The following is a 16,528-nucleotide window of genomic DNA, read 5'->3' as shown; positions in this document are numbered from 1 at the left end:
CATGACTAACATGAACCCCCACCCCCCAAAAACCACAAACAAATTGTACATAACATTTATGCTTCGAACCCCACTGCCCCCCCACCCTGCCACGTAGGTTTAGAACGACCCACATCCCCAACTAGCAAAGTGCCTATCGCCCTAGAGAGAAGCCCCCCCCCCCGTCAACAGGTAAGTGGGGAAGTGCACTAGCACCAACTCCAGTCGCCGGAGGTCTGTCCCCATACTCTAACAAATTTATCAGGTTTATGCACCCACACTATGCCAGAAGTCTCATTGTAGTGCATACCCTATACTCTCCCCGCCTGGAAGCCCCACAGTCACCAAAGGATCTGCTGGCCAGTCCGCTAGTTCACTTCGGGTATTCAAAGTATAACACTGTCTGTGGCCTTCAGTGTACCCCCAAGGCTGGCCTTTGGCGCGGGAAGCACCATATTCGCCTGGATGGCGCCGCACCGGGAATCCTCCTCCCCCCCCCCGGTCGTAAACAAGGTTTAGACATTACATTACATGTTGTCGAGGTGTGTTAGTGCTGTCTGCAGCAGTCAGTGTGGACCACTTAGCTTCTCAGTGTGGCTCTTGCGCCAGGGCTGCTTGACCTTGACCGCCAGGAGCGCTGACTCCGCCGGTCGATATCTGATCTTCCGTCTGAAGATCCCGGTGACTTGGCATGAGTGTCTCTTCAGTCGTCGCTGGTGACAGTCGCCGATCCCTGTGCGGTGTCCTGTCCAGCCAATCTTGTGCCTCCGATGGCGTGGCGAAGAAGAGGGATTTGCCGTCAGCTATGACTAAGCTTTGCCGGGAAGAACATCATGTACTTAAGTCCTCTTTGACGTAGCGTCGCTTTCACCCCGTCAAAGGAGCGCCGATCCCGTTCCACTTTGAGCGTGAAATCTGGGAAGAATCGGACTGTTGCGTTTTCGAAGGGCAAGTCTCCCTGTTGCCTGGCGGCCTGCAAGATGGCGTCCCGGTCCCTATAGTTAAGGATTTTAGAGATTATGGTCCTCGGGGGCGCACCTGGCTTATGCCTGGGGATTGGCGCCCAGTGTGCCCTTTCAATCGTGAACATGGACGAGAGCCGCTTTGGTTTCAGATGGTTGAGGATCAAGTCTTCGAGGAAGAGGTCCATGCTGGGCCCTTCTGAACCCTCCAGCACTCCTACCACCCTTATGTTGTTGCGGCGGGCCCTTCCTTCTTGGTCTTCGAGCTTACTTGGCGGTGTTGTTGGACCAGTTCCCTGACTCTCTTCTCAAGCTTCTTGGCAGAGGCTTGGAGCTCCCGGATGTCCGATTCGTTGGATCTAGCTTTGTCAGATGTTTTGTTCAGGTCCGCCCGCAGGAGATTCATTTCGATGGACATCTTGTCGATTTTCGTCTCCAGCTTGGTCCCCACTACTTGGATGGCCGCCACTATTGACGCTAACGACGGCTCGGGTGTCGCAGTTTGGTCCCCTGCAGTTTCTTCGTCTTGCGGGAGTGGTTTTGGGACCGCATATTTGTCCAATTTGTTTGTCTGGACTGTTGCATTACCCTTGGGCTTCATTTCAGCAGTCGCAGAACTCCGTTCCACCGCGATTGGTGGTACCGGAGCTTTTGTTAGGGCCTGGTTCAGCACCGCCTGTGGCCGACGTCTTCCACTCGATAGTCGCGCTCCTGGTAATGCTAGTCCGCGATCATCAGGCACTGCCCCTCCGCTCCTCGGTGTCTGCAGTCCCTCGGGCTTCAGGGCCCCCCTCCCCCCCCATTGTAACCAATCAATGTGCAAGTCGCTACCACTGAATATGCCTGCCTCCACTTCCTCACACCGTGATCCACCGCCACTGGGCAGGTCAGCCCTCCACAGTACTGATTGGACTCAAGTTTGGGCGGCAATAGTATTTGCGTTGCCTGCTCTCGCTCGGAAGTCAGTGAAGGAGGTCAACTCTCAGCGAAGCCCCCTCGATGCCCAGGGTGCGATTTTGCCCTCGTCCTCTGTTGCTTCAAGCTCCGCACCTGCATCTGCCTCCGGGTTGGCCACCACTGGGTCTAGTGGTTAAGGAGACACTCCCCTCTCCAGCCCCCACAGGTCTCCGCCTTCCCGCGTTTTCCCTCCAGTCGCCTGAAATGTGGTCCCCCAGCCCTCGACCGGGCAGGTGAGTAGCGTCGATGCGGGGGGGGGTTGGGCCCGAGGGGGTTTGGAACGTTAGGGTGCCTGAGTCAGTGGGACTCGCGCTTGAGGATGCGGATGCGGGCCCCTGCACGGCCGGCACTTACCCGATAGTCAGCAGCAGTCCCAGGCCCCGCCGCAACGGTGTCGCCCCCGATGTTTGCACGTGCCCCCCGCCACCTCCGTAGTTGAATAAGCCGCGGCGCAGGGTAGTTTCACAAGCCACCGGAAAGGAGTCCCGAGTCCACTTTTGATGTCCACGAGGCCACCTCTGAGGGTTTCCCAGTGCTCCGCATGGTCAGACGGCATCCCGGAGCTGCCGATGCGCGCCGCGGGCTCTGTCTGCAAGTCTCCTCCGCACCACACGATATTTGAGTGTAGCCTGCCGGATTTAGGACGGATTTGATGGGTTTTCGGGCTCAGCTCCGGCGGAGCTCTCTCCTTAGGCGGCCATAGTCGTTGGCGCCAAGCCACGCCCCTCTATGCTCCAGTTTTTGACACAGCATTGAATGTCCTTTCTGAATCTATGATTGTCTGAAAGTTTAAATGTATGAAGCTTAGCTGCAGGGCCAAAATCTAACTTTAGTAACTGAATGCACTGATTTAAGGAAGGTTTGTGCAACCCTTGTCACAGGCACTCTTAACCTGGATAGGGTTGAAAAGTCTTGTTCATCAACTCTAACAAAGTGGTGAAGAGTTCAAAATAGACATTTGTAGTGAACATTGATTATAATACTTTTAAGGACAAGTGTCAAAGATAGTTCATGCAGTGGAGCGCATTCTGGATCAAACTATTAAAAGTTGCATAATTATATTGCACAACTTTTATTCCATTACAATGACTGAACATTTTGAGATTCTGCAACATGCTATAATATTCAATATATCCATTGACAAATACACCATAATATCCAACAATAGAGAACCGAAGAAATTTGCTTTTAAGATGTAATGAGGATATTTGCATTTAAATCTCAGTAAATTTTATTTCCTTGCTTAAAATAATGTTTGTTTAGCAGGTTTGATGTATTTAAGCACAGACAACTTTGTAGAGATTAGGTTTTTAAATAAAGTTTGTCACAATTGAAAATGCAACTTTTTTTATTAAGATAAATCAAATCAGATACAGGTTTCCCCAAATATTCCATCTGGTCATTAACCTGGCAAATGAAGCTAGCAATACGCATTCTCCTGTACATTTCATATTTTATCTTTTTCTTATTTACATCAGTCCAACATCGTGCATAGTTATGTCATGTAAAATAAAGCATACAGAAAGGCATGACAAATTAATTGTTAACAAAGAGTTGGAGAACTAAAGGGTAGTATAGGAGCAGGGGCACAAGACAACAACATAAGAAATGGAGAGAAAAAAAAGTAGAGAAAGATGGGAAGGAGAACAAAACTACTTCACAGTTTTCAATATATTTAGAGATCAGAATATATGCATTTCAAATTTTTCTTTTACCTAATCCAATAATGCCAAGGGTCTCCCCTCTGATCCTTGCAGCTCCAGCAGCTACTTCTCGAATCTGTTCCACACTCTGCACTCTTGTGCCTTCCCGTAATGCCTGGTGTAGCCACGTGGTTCGCCTGTATAGATTCAAAATGTGGCACATAGTAGAATCTGCTGTCTCCTCTACGGATGCTGCAGGCACGTTACATACTGCAATACCTACAACAAAAATGGACATTTGTTTAAAATTGGAAATCTGCTTTTGATTTTCTCAGGTAGGTTTTGGGGGAACAATAGTCGTTGCGTTATTACTAAGGGTGTCACAGGAATCCTTGGCTACTTCTTCAATCATAGAAACAAGGCCTATAACATAGAACAAAGACTATGTTTACCTGTAATGTCAACCACATTCCAGTTGACACAAACCAATTGATAAATGACCTGAGGAATTAAAAGCGGAATTAAAAAACTGAAACATGCATCTTTTTTAGGCAATGGTACATCATTTTATATTGAGGTTAAATGGAATTATGTGGCTTGAATTTGTATCACTAATGATTCACTTGGTTTGCATCACAATCCGTCATCTCCTGCACAATATGTCATTTCAAAAAGCTTTCTACTTGAAACGACTTAGAAGTTAACAAAATATGTGGAAGTGAAATCCAATGCAGCTTTGCAACACTCTGCGGACGTTGCCTGCCTGTTATTCAGACTCCTACTAGAAGTGTTCTCCTGCTTTGTCATAGGAAGCAAAATGTCTATGTCACAAGCCCCGGTGATCGTGTACATTTTGCATGTTTTGTGGCGACATTATGCCAGAGCCAACTTTGGTCATGTGACTACCAAACAAATCAAGGAGGAGGATGTGCCCACTTTCTTTTCCCCTGATGGCTCAATTGCTCCTCTGCCAGCTTTGTTGGATACAAACTGCCTTATGAACAATAAGGAGGCGCTCTGAACTACAGTAGCCATAATATCACATATGGTAGTCCTTGCCCTGTAGCAACCACCCATTACTGAAAGCTTGCTTTAGTTCACGCTGTTGAGTCTCTCTACCAACCAGGCAGTCTAAGGTGCATCACGAAGGTGGGCAAGACTCTCGAGTCCAGTGGGTTGAAGAACGCATCTACCAGTCTTGATCTGGGTGGACTAAGATGAAGATCTTGACGGGTTAGGATTAAGATCTGGACGCAGTGAAAGAGGCTAGCGTAGTCTTGTTAAAACTGTTAAAAAAGTATTAACAGCACTGCCTTCCTTCACCTTCGTGAAGGAGCCACATGTTTTTTGTGTAAGGTGAAAATGTGTTCCGCCTAACAGCAAACAGAACATTTCACAAGAAAATAACATATGTGAGAAATGGGCCTGACCTGATCTAATCACTGTGAATTTTTGCTTTTCGGGCTCCCTTGATTATTAACTTCTGACATGAGTCTCACCACCTGAGTTTCAGTCACTGTAAGTCCTGTTCATGTATTAGGAGTGCTAACTGCCAGTGTCTACCTTTTAATATAAGGACCGCTGTTGCGCAGCTAGAATTAGAGGCTTTGGGGCTGGCTGCATGAGAACACGTGTGCACATGCATGTGTGTGCGCTGAGCATGTGAGACTACTGTCTACCGTAGCCCATTATCTGCAAACAGTTAGCCTACCGCAAAGAGCATCCGCCACAACTGGGTGCTGACCTGTTGTGGCCTAGTAATATGAGTGGTCATTAATAACGCAAGTATGTACATCTGTATTGCGTCACTGATGTATGTAGAGTAGTTCACTGTATTAAATCCAAATGGTCGCACACTGCTGACCTACCTGCGTGTTACCCCAAAGAACTGTGGTCCCTGTAGTCAGCGTCGGCGGATACACCTATGCTCGTGTTGTGAGTGCAAGTGTGAATAGCGTTAGCCATCCCTGGACACGTGTTTCGAGGTTGTTGCCTCTCGTCAGCAGGGAGTAGGAAAGAGTGCAGGGTTGCTGTGTAGGCTGCTAAAATCATTATCAGGTATGTACCTCTCGTAGCAACGCAGGTGCGTAACCGGAGCCCGTCGACTCCCCGGCTCAAAGAGCCACTAAATAACTAAATCCAAATGGTCGCACACTGCTGACCTACCTGCGTGTTACCCCAAAGAACTGTGGTCCCTGTAGTCAGCGTCGGCGGATACACCTATGCTCGTGTTGTGAGTGCAAGTGTGAATAGCGTTAGCCATCCCTGGACACGTGTTTCGAGGTTGTTGCCTCTCGTCAGCAGGGAGTAGGAAAGAGTGCAGGGTTGCTGTGTAGGCTGCTAAAATCATTATCAGGTATGTACCTCTCGTAGCAACGCAGGTGCGTAACCGGAGCCCGTCGACTCCCCGGCTCAAAGAGCCACTAAATAACTGAGTTTCAGTCACTGTAAGTCCTGTTCATGTATTAGGAGTGCTAACTGCCAGTGTCTACCTTTTAATATAAGGACCGCTGTTGCGCAGCTAGAATTAGAGGCTTTGGGGCTGGCTGCATGAGAACACGTGTGCACATGCATGTGTGTGCGCTGAGCATGTGAGACTACTGTCTACCGTAGCCCATTACCTGCAAACAGTTAGCCTACCGCAAAGAGCATCCGCCACAACTGGGTGCTGACCTGTTGTGGCCTAGTAATATGAGTGGTCATTAATAACGCAAGTATGTACATCTGTATTGCGTCACTGATGTATGTAGAGTAGTTCACTGTATTGTAGACTATGGGCGAAATCTGCCCCAAAGTACAGTTTTTCTATTGTTAGGCCTAGAAACGAGTGTGTGACACTACTCATATGATAAATCAGGATACCGAATGTACTTCTGACATTAATTACCACCTATCTGCACTCCTTGTGGCTCTTCAGGATTAATCATTTTTCTCGGGCACCCTTCCTTTGTAACACCCTGCTGGGTCAAGTTAACTACTCTGCTGAGCAGCTGGAGGATCAAGGGCTTCAAGGCACAATAGGGCCATTTGCTACTGCTTGCGTATGTTCCTGGGAAAGGGATGGGTGTGGATGGAATCTGCATGTGATCTTTAGTTTTTAACACTGAACCTGGCCTGGATAGACTCAGTGCCAGTGAAACAAATGAGGATAGCCAAACCTCTGGAGCCAGTCACAGGAGAAGCTGTCCTTTGAAGTTTTGGAGGGAAAGAACCAGTAAGCTGTGGCAGTTAGGGGCAGGACTTAATCTCTTAGACCACTTAACAGCATCCTCACCGAAATTTACAAAACGCTGTGGATGAGGGTTGGAGTATAGGGAAGTGATGATGCGTCACCCTTGGATTGGACAGCTATGCCTGGTTTTTCCAGGGCCAGTGGCGCTAGCCTTCCTACACCCCCCAGGGACAGGGGCCCTGCATTGCTCCCCTTGAGCTTCTGTGGCGGGTCCTGCAGGTGTGCGACCTGAGGAAGGAGTTTACCGACTGCTGCTGACATACAGATGCTTTGCAAGCAGTTAGTAAAGCACAGGGTCTGATGAGTGCAGACAGGGAGGGCACTCTGCCTTGGAGACCCGGGGTGTTGACAAGTAAGTCCCCGGGCCCAAGAGAAGTGCTAGGTACCCAGACTGAAGCAAGGTCCCTGGAAGGGATGAACAGGGCAGGACGGCAGTTCCTGAGCGCTCCCTTATCGGAAGGAGAGCAGTGGGAAAGGCAAGCTCTCAGAAGGACACAAAAATATAGAGGCTTAGGATTAATAGTCTGGGTGACTAGAGGTGGCCACCTGGAGCAAAAGACACTACACTCTTCAAAATCTGCTCACAAGGGATCTAGAAACCTAAGTGAGAAGGTCGACCACACAGAGGGACCAGTTTGCTGGGATATGCATACCACACTCCACCCCACCTTTCTAGAATCTCCCTGTGAAAGTCAGAGGACCCAAGAGAAAAGACATTTCTGCAGCCCCCCCCCCGCCCCCCCTTATTTCCTTTACCGTCCATAGGGACCTCTATTAATTCCAGGGACCAATGAGAAAATGAAGTAAGAAGCAAGGCCGAAACTAAATGCCTGGAGGCCCCATCTCCCCAGGGACAGAAGAGGACAGCCTTCAGACTCCCTGAGTAGGCGATAGACATGGGAGAGGAGCCAGGTGGTCCCCCGGTGCTTGTTTCTGGAAAGGAGCGGGGGCACGATGTCTGTGGTTACCAACCATGTTGCACATGTGCAGGAAATAAGAAAGCTGCTAGCTCCTGTACTAGCCATGAAAGTCTAGCCAGGCGCCAGGGAGCTGGCAGGGGACAAGGGTGCTTTAGTGCTTCCCCCGGAGTGGAAGATCATGCATGCTCGATTGGGGTTAGGCGCCTATTACAGCACTAAGCAACAAAAAGCATTTTGCAGCGTGAGATCGCCTAAAACAACAAGCATTTGCAATGCAATAGGTCTCATATGTTTTTAGAGTGAAAGCTATTGGCGTTGTAATGGAAATGTTTTTAGGTCACACTCTAGACTACAGATTTTGCTTCCAAATCAGCAGTGATGGGCAGGATGGCATAGGGGGTGCCGAAGATTTGCACCGGTCTCCTATTTAGAGACGTGGGTAGGGGAGGGCTGTGGCGGTCAGGAACTTGCGTCCTTAGAAGCAGCGACGGGTGGGATGGCATTGTGGGCGCCTAAGGTAAACAAGCATTTGCAATGCAATAGGTCTCGCATTTGCAAGAGTTTGAGCTATTGGCATTGTAAATGACAATGCCTTTTATTTATGTGTTTTGAAAACCCGCAAGCGGTGCGTAAACACACACTTTGTACTTATACTCCTTGCTTATGAGAAGCAAGGCTGGCAGTAAAAGAGGCAGATACTGCCAGTCTTGCTTCTCGTAAGCAAGGAGTATAAGCCTAAAGTGTGTGTTTGCGCACCTCTTGCAGATTTTCAAAACTTAGCTCAAACTCTCGCAAATGCGAGACCTATTGCATTGCAAATGCTTGTTATGTTATTTTTTATTACCTCACACCATACTGTTAGTTCTTAAATATAATGTCGTTTTGGTGTTCCTCTTCTTGTTTCACGTGCACTTTTTTCCCGAGTTATGTCTTGTTGCTTCTGCCACACTTTCAAGGATACGTTTGGAATTCCTCGAAAAAAACCTGTTTTTACCTTTTTACGCTAGAAAGTTTTGCTTGTACAGGAGCTCGGCCACGGCTCACATCAGGGCTGGACCTCTCTTTCCACAGCCTAACAATGTGCTTTCCTTCAATTATACATGCTTTCGTTAAATGGGCAGATCTGATAAGCTTCGAGATTTATGTATTCCCCTTAACTATCGAAAATGGGCTGGAAATGCAATATTTACAGTTTAGGTCAAACCAACGGTGCTAATGAAACTGAATAATGCAGGTGCCTGCACTGTTGCGAGTGATGCTGTTAAGTATAAGTTGGCAGAAGGTCACTAGAATAAGACTGTGTAAAGGATAATTGTCTTACTAGTAGTGTTACAATCATTGATTTCAGTATGCTAATTTCATGATTTTATTGCGATTGTCTGGCCATATTTCTTTTACCTTTCATATCCAGGAATGTGTACCTGTGCTGCAAATGTTTCGTTGGTTTGTATGAATTGGTAGAAACAAATTAAAAAAGGAAGTGGAAGAGTGTGGAAAGGAGAGCGATATTAACATGGAGACAGAAATGAGCTGAGATAAAGAGTGTGATGGGAAGAAAAAAATGAATAGTAAGACAGAGTGAAGGGGGAAGGGACAGAAGAGAGAGAGAGAAGGGGCAAAGGGTGAATAGAGAGTAAACGAACATTAAGGTGGAATGATGAGAGAACAGACAGGAAAGAAAAAACAGAAAGACGGCCGGGGCGTCAGAACAGACAGTCGTGAGAAATGGCTGTGGGGGCAGAGGGAAAATATGGGTGGGAGAGAGAGAGTTATGTTATGTTATTGAAATTTGTAAAGCGCGGCAATTACCCGGAGGTGATTATTTCTACTCTGCATACTGGTACATGCTTTCCGTGCGGCAGTGACAGAGGTAAAAGGCAGCCACGAACAGATGTAGTGCAATACCTTGCGACGGGGACTGTGATCCGAGGATTCCGACTGCGTGTGCACGTCCCACGGGCGCGGGTGCTTGCAGAACAGGCCGTCAGGTGCCGCGGCGGGAAGACGTGCACGGCCGCCTCTGCCCCGCGAACAATGCAGCTTTTGTGGGGACCTATGGCAGCCGCCGTGTTACATCACCTGCTGTGCTCGATTCTAGGTACAGTGGTGCGTTTGTATCGGAGCCCTGCCACTCTAAGGTTTGCCTTAAATGGAAGTTACACCATGAAGTCGTTGCTTTAGTTTAGAGCCACAAAAGTTGTTTTGTGTTGATAGCAAAATAAGTGTGTCACTACATATATCTTAAGGAGTGACTTGCATCAGTTAGAAGTCTGACTGGCGCATTATGAGCAAAGTGAACACAATTCTTACAGTAAGGGGCGAATACCTAAAAACTGAAGCCATATTTGGCCTGGCAACTTCAAGTTCATTTTACAATTAAAATAGCGTAAAAGGCCTAAAAATGAATAGATGCCGCGGTAGATTAAAAATAGCAGACATATATATTTAGGAAAATATAGCATGGTCTCCCTTCAACTGTGAAGAGTCAGGTGTGTGCATGAGACGATTTCAAATCCGAATATTTGTTGAATCCACCAAAATTCCAGCCTTCAGTTGAAGGTGAGTTTAGGATCACAGTACGAATGCAGGCGTGGAGGGAGGGGGCACAGTGCCTATCGAGGCGCACCCGAGCAGCGGCCGATGCCACCCCATGAGTGATCTCCGACAGCACGGGCAAAGCCCATTCGTGCTCCTCTACCAGGCTGGCCGGGCCTTGAGAGGTGCTGCCGGCAGTGGCAGAGGGGGCTTACTGTCGGGGAATGTAGGCCAGAGGGGCTGGAGCGCAGAAAAAGAAGTTCAATTCAAGGGTCCTGCACCCGAAGAGGGCGGGCTCAACTGTGCACCTCTCACCCACTGATATGGAGGGCTTCATTGTGCAATTTTCTCCACTGAAAATTATTTATGTAAATCAGGAAGCTAAATAGATAGGGTACATATACAACCGTACACAAATCGTTCCATCAGTTTGTGTGCTTCCTTTTTGAGCTGCATATGTACACAGTTGTAAATCAATGTATCATTATATATGTTTATTCATTTAGAACTCCCGAAAATCTGCTATCTTTTTGACTACCCGTGCTGCCCATCTAACCACCAATGTAACTATTATAACTCGATGTGTTTACTTACACGGTTAGCTTCTGCATCTTGCTATGATAAAAGCGCTCTCATCGTTTAAATGAAGATGAAAGCACCTACCTTTACGGGCACGCCTAGCAGTAAACTGGTGGCGCTATTTAACATAAGCAAACGTGCTTGTTTAGTTGGGCAAGGGGCTCCCGTGTTACCGGCACCCATCCTTTCATCTCCAGGGTACTCCGCGCAAGATGCAAGTCTATGTAACTTGAGGGACATGTCGGGAAGAGTACGCATCCGAGAAACCAAATAAACCGAGAAGGGCGACCCTCTGGGACAGGTCCCCCAATCCTCAGTCCTAGCAGAACACACAGACAGCTTGTGCTGGGAGCGCGGTGGGCAGAGTAAAGAAAACAGGCATTCTCGCAGGGCTGAGGCAACATGTAACAAAGGCTGCTTTTAACGCCGTCCCACGAGAGAAGTATGGCTGGCAGTAAGCACAGTACATGTCAGATTTATGCAATACTTATAAATACATCAAAGCAGGGTAGATACAGCCAAAGTTTGGCACTATGATTTTCGTACTCTGTATGCAATGTAGAGACGATTATTAACTATAATATAAATATAATATTATTTACTTTTTATAAGGTGCTGAGTTATCAATTTTGCACTGTTGAGCGATATTAGCACTCACCAAGTCATGAACCACATTAGAAGATTATCGATTGTATGTCCTACTGTTAAAAGCACATAGAATAGCACCACACAAAAAATAAAATGTAATTAAACGCGTTCGTTTCGTTCAAATTTTTGTTTTCAGACCGAGTTTTTTTAATACGTGTCCTTTTTTCATCATGGCAGCAGTTTGTACAATGATGAGATGTCAGAGTGAAACAGAAACAATAGAAAACATTAAAATGTGAAAAATCAATATTACCACATTTGCATCACAAACTATTAACGAAACGTGCCCGGTTGCTATATTAAGGAGAATAAAAATATTTCCAAAGTTGGACCGACCAGTTTACCTATTTCCATATCTCCTCAAAAGATCTAGCAAGACGAGTGGTGCGTGTGTGCCACAGCGAGACATCTGGTTTCAATTATCGCGCCTGTGTCTGGGCACGATAATTGAAACCACATGGCGTCGGTGCGGGTAACCGACACCAATAGGCCATGGGCGGAGCAAAGCGCCCGCATTTGGCCAATTGCGTGCTGTCTTTGTTAAAAAGACGCACGCAAAGGCCAATAGCGTGGGGCAAAAGGAAAGATTCCAAGGTCAGTTTTTAAACCCCCTACATGAGGTCTCTCGCTGCGCGAGCAGTTCTGCGCACTGCAACGCTAGGCGCGAGTCCTAAAAAGCACTGCCATAAGTTTTAAAAAGCAGTGATCTCAAAGGGGTGGTGGGAGCGGGTATGCACTGTTGTGGGGGTGGTGTGGGGAACATCACAGGGAGATAAAGAGCAGCACAGGTGGTGCCAAAGCTGGATAATCACCGACCCGAACAAGCAGTGACCTCGAAGGAGTAGTGGTGGGGGGGGGGGCATACACTGTTGTGGGAGAGGTGAGGTGGTGTGGGGAACGGCACAGGGAGATTAATAGATTACGTGATGGGCCAAGCTGAAAAATGAAGCAGCCACAAAGGTTTTCTTGACAGGAACACGAGCAGAGCCAGGGTAACCAAAAAAAGAGTGCTCTTGAAGTTTGGGGAATAACGTGAAGCGTATAAGCACACGTAAGAGGGGCAGTCCTGATGGGAGGTTATGAAAGCCGAAAAGGAGGGACTAGTAAACCTATTCACCAAACAAAAGCGGGCATTTACAAAGGACATTAAGAGAAGCCAATTGAAATCATGGACAGTGCTTAAAGCCCATCTTCTAGGGACATGATGCCTCGCAGTGCATGAATTGCCCAGGCTTGACCTAAAAAGTATACCCACGGAACAGCGGGATTGCACCATAAGCTTCTGCAGCCTGCACAGCTGAGTGAGAGCACTGAGGTGTCACAGCACTAATGCATTCCAGAAAAAGGTACATAATGTGTTTTGTGGTGTCCCACTAGGGGCAGGGCCAACCATCAACAAGTGAAAGAGTGGTTTGGTCAAGAGTTCAGCAGCCCATTACAGAAGCCTTTTAAGCAAACCTTGCGTGGCACTCGAATTCTCCTTGGTCCTTACATACATGACCTGGGGATACCTTTTTATGGACTTAAAGCAATCTGAGAGACTGTGCTTTAGGCCAAAGATTTGGGATTGTAAGGCCTACTGTAGGAAGGTCCTAAAGCTGTGCACCAGCATGTTAAAAGTAGAAAAAAAGACTCATCCCCCCAGTTTATTGAAATGTTTGGAAATGCGCGATTGCCAAGACAAAGTTAACAGTGAATCATTACATGTTTTAATAAAGGTCATTGAACTGGTTTATTGACAATCAAAGTTTACAGTGAGCCATTATGTACTCTAATGAATGTCATTGTAAGATAATACCATGTTTAGTGTTTTCTGGTGTTGCCTTTATAAATATGGTGGCACCCTAACAAAGCCAGTAGGCCAGCCTTTTGATAACTGCACCCCACTGAATTGTTTCTAGTATATTTAGGAATACTGTAGTTACAGGGTTCAGGGCTCGCCATGGGTGCAAACTGTTAGCAGGATGTCACAATAGGTACTTCGTTCACCTGATAGCATGCATATATTTGTAAATTCAGACGTAGTATAGTACTTTTCTTTTTATAATCAAAAGCACTGACTGGACAATGATTTATTGGTTGTTTGTTGTGTCTCTGCGGACTAGGATAGTAGCCAATGCCACCTCTCCTGAGGAGACCGTGGCCCGCTCTACTTTCCTAACCTGAGTCGAGTGTTGTGACGGGGTACTTGGTACCCAGAAGAAAGATGGTTGCAGTGAAGGACCCACATCATTTGCAACTAAAAACCCACTTTCTTACAATATTCTATTAAGAAACATGCGAACGGCAGTAGGAGGTGAACCGGAGAGTACATACCCTCCTGATGGTGAACACACAGCAATCAGAGCAAGCATGTAGGAGAGTAGGATCTGCACTTATGTTTCCCCCACTTTTTTTCTGATGTATACACTGGTTTCGGGCTTTAGTCTGGCTGGGTCCCTGCTAATCAGGGCCCCAGTCTCTCTGTTCTCTTTAAACAACTTTGAGTGCATACTAGATGCACTAGTGATTGGGTACTGTGGTACCTTATGAGCCCCTAGTATATGGTACCTTGGGTACCTAGGGCATAGGCACTTCACAGGCCTACCAGGGGATGAAGCATGTATTATGCCACCCCTGGGAAGCAGACTAAATCTGACACCACAGGCCTGCTACTGCAGCCTGGGTGAGGTAGTGTTAGCACTCCTCACTGGAGGTATAGGTTCCTATATCTCACCATACACACATATATAAACCTATCAGTCACCCCTATGGCAGGCCCTATCAATCCTGAGGGCAGGGTGCTTGGTTTACAATGTGAGGGGGTGCCTCTGCCTGAGCAGGGCCCCTCTGCAGCTGGCAGGGTCTATTCCTTGTGGCTGTTTATGGATTAAACCATATACTCCTAAGTGCATTATAACCTCCCGGTTAATGATAACTTTGGAATGACTGCATCAAAACATGTCGTGTTTAGTGTCAAACAACTTGGAATCATACGCCCACACCAGTAACTGGTGTGGGAGTATGATCACACCCTTCTAGAGGGGACAACATGTACCTACTGTGGTAACTCAGTAGAAATCTGAAAGAGCCCTGGCATTACAAAATGGATGCCACCAGCACAGACACTGGGCTGCCCTCCTGCTGCTGACAAACTCGCAGTGGAGGAGGCCCAACAATAGGCATCCTGTCACAGGGAGGTTTCACTACCTTCCAGGCAGGATTTAGTGTATTGGGGCTGGGTGGGTGCACTTCTAGAGTGCTTTGAAGTACTGTACTGGGGGAGCAGTAGGCTCCTCTGTGCATATGCCAGCTCAAACCGGTTCAGGGACTACCTGTCCCTGCTCTGGCGCAAAACTGGACAAAGGGAAGTGGGTGTAACCACCCCCTACCCTGAACCTCCCAGAGGAGTGGTCCTAGAGCTAGTCCCTCCCCTATCTTCAGTTTAAGATAGCAAACCTTGCCATTGCAAAGCAGATAACCCTGGACGACGCTCTACAAAGAAGAATCCTGGCCCTTCGACGTTCCACTACCTTTGGAAGACAGAAGAATCTCTCTTGGAGTCAAGGAGTGACTCCCCTGCTTGGCAGACACCAGAAACTCTAATCAACCGTCGCAAACTTTCCCGCTCCCGCTGGAGTCCGAAGTCCCGATAGCCCCGGAAGTGGATTTCCTGACTTCTCGACGGCCATTGTGAGTCCCCAGCAGAGCTGAGGCGAGTAGACTCCATGAGTGACGAGGAACAGCAATACCCGGGTACCGTGCACTATTGTCAAGTGCAACCCCTTCACGACGTTCTACGAACTTGTGCTTTGGACCACTTGTGGCCCAAGCCTCCAGCAGGTTTTGCAGCGAAAATCAGAGGCCTACCCCGTCCCGAGTGACCGTGGGCTCCTGTGAAGCATTTCCTCAAGAGGCGTCTTCGCGATCCCTTGCCCGTTGGCTTGTGGGTCCCCCGAAGACTTTATCGACTCAAAGGGCTCCCCTGGTTGCTCCAGGCCTGTCCTCACTCATCCTTGCTGGGTGAGTCCCTCAGACCTTGCTGGTCTGCACCATCGACTTTCTTCACTCTACACGAGACGTGCTGCTGCCAAGGCTTGTTGGCTCCAATCCGCAGTCAGCTGCAGACGTCGTGGGACACTCCGAATCCAGCTGCTGGTCATCGTCGATCCTTCCTGGACCTCGTGAGCGAAGAGTCAAAACACCCTTGATCACTCACCCAACATCCGTGGGCATCCATCTTCCTGGCCCCGGGTCACTGGCAAGTGACTGTGAACACTGTCCCTTCAATTTTCAGGTCATCTGCATCTTGAATCTAGCCTTGGATTCCACCGGACACTTCTTCAGTCGCCGCAAGCAGCAAGTCTTCTTTGGTCTCCATAGAAAACAGCGACGCGACCCGACACCAAAAGACATCTCTTCCCTGGGTAAGGTAACTCGTGCACTCCGGTGTCCTAGTGTGTGTTGGCCCTCGAATTACTTACCTTGTAAGTGGCTTGCTTGTAGACTTCCTCGAAGTACCCTAAAACTTTAAAAATCAAACCGCGACTTGCTCCATTGTAATCAATAGGGAACCCACGGCTGTGTTCACACACTGCATGCGTCTCCCGTGGGTCTGTTACTTACCTGCTTTCACTGCAGTAGTGAAGCCACAGCGATTCTACAGGCCCTAGGCCTTGTCATTCTGCAAGTCGACTTTCCTAAACCTCTTTTTTAGTATATGGTCTGGTACGCCCCTAGGGCCCCAGCCATATTTGTGCTCAACTTATTGTGAAACGTTGATATTTGAATGTGTTCCTGGCTTCTAATCTCATAAAGAGATTAGTAGAGTGTGTCTAGAAATAAATACATATATATTTGCTATATATACCTGTGTGGTGTCCTTTCATTTGGTAATTCAAGAGATTATAAGGTAAAACAAGCTGCTTTACATTCCTCAGAGACTTAGCCTGAAGGCTGCTCTCCACAGCTACCACTAGGATAGCTTTCTTTAAAAGGTTGTCTTAAACCGATCTACCATAAGAGTCGAATTGGAGTGGTGCAAGGTGGCCACTATAACTAGTGACCAGCATATACCAGGCCAACTTCTCACAA

The 16,528-nt window shown here is 47.7% G+C and overlaps 1 protein-coding gene across 11 annotated transcripts in view; it reads right to left on the bottom strand.

Moving 5' to 3' along the window:
• Window positions 1–16,528, bottom strand: part of CTBP1 (C-terminal binding protein 1) — a 2,306,313-nt gene that overhangs the window by 158,600 nt on the left and 2,131,185 nt on the right. For all 11 annotated transcript variants that reach the window (XM_085642592.1, XM_085642594.1, XM_085642593.1 and 8 more), the window contains one exon: window positions 3,614–3,820. In XM_085642592.1, the coding sequence (XP_085498718.1) occupies window positions 3,614–3,820 (207 nt within the window). The remainder of the gene's footprint in view (window positions 1–3,613; window positions 3,821–16,528) is intronic.

This window comes from Triturus cristatus, chromosome 2_2 (genome assembly GCF_964204655.1).
Source record: "Triturus cristatus chromosome 2_2, aTriCri1.1, whole genome shotgun sequence".
Classification (NCBI taxonomy): Eukaryota; Metazoa; Chordata; class Amphibia; order Caudata; family Salamandridae; genus Triturus; species Triturus cristatus.
This window is presented reverse-complemented; position numbering and strand designations above follow the sequence as displayed.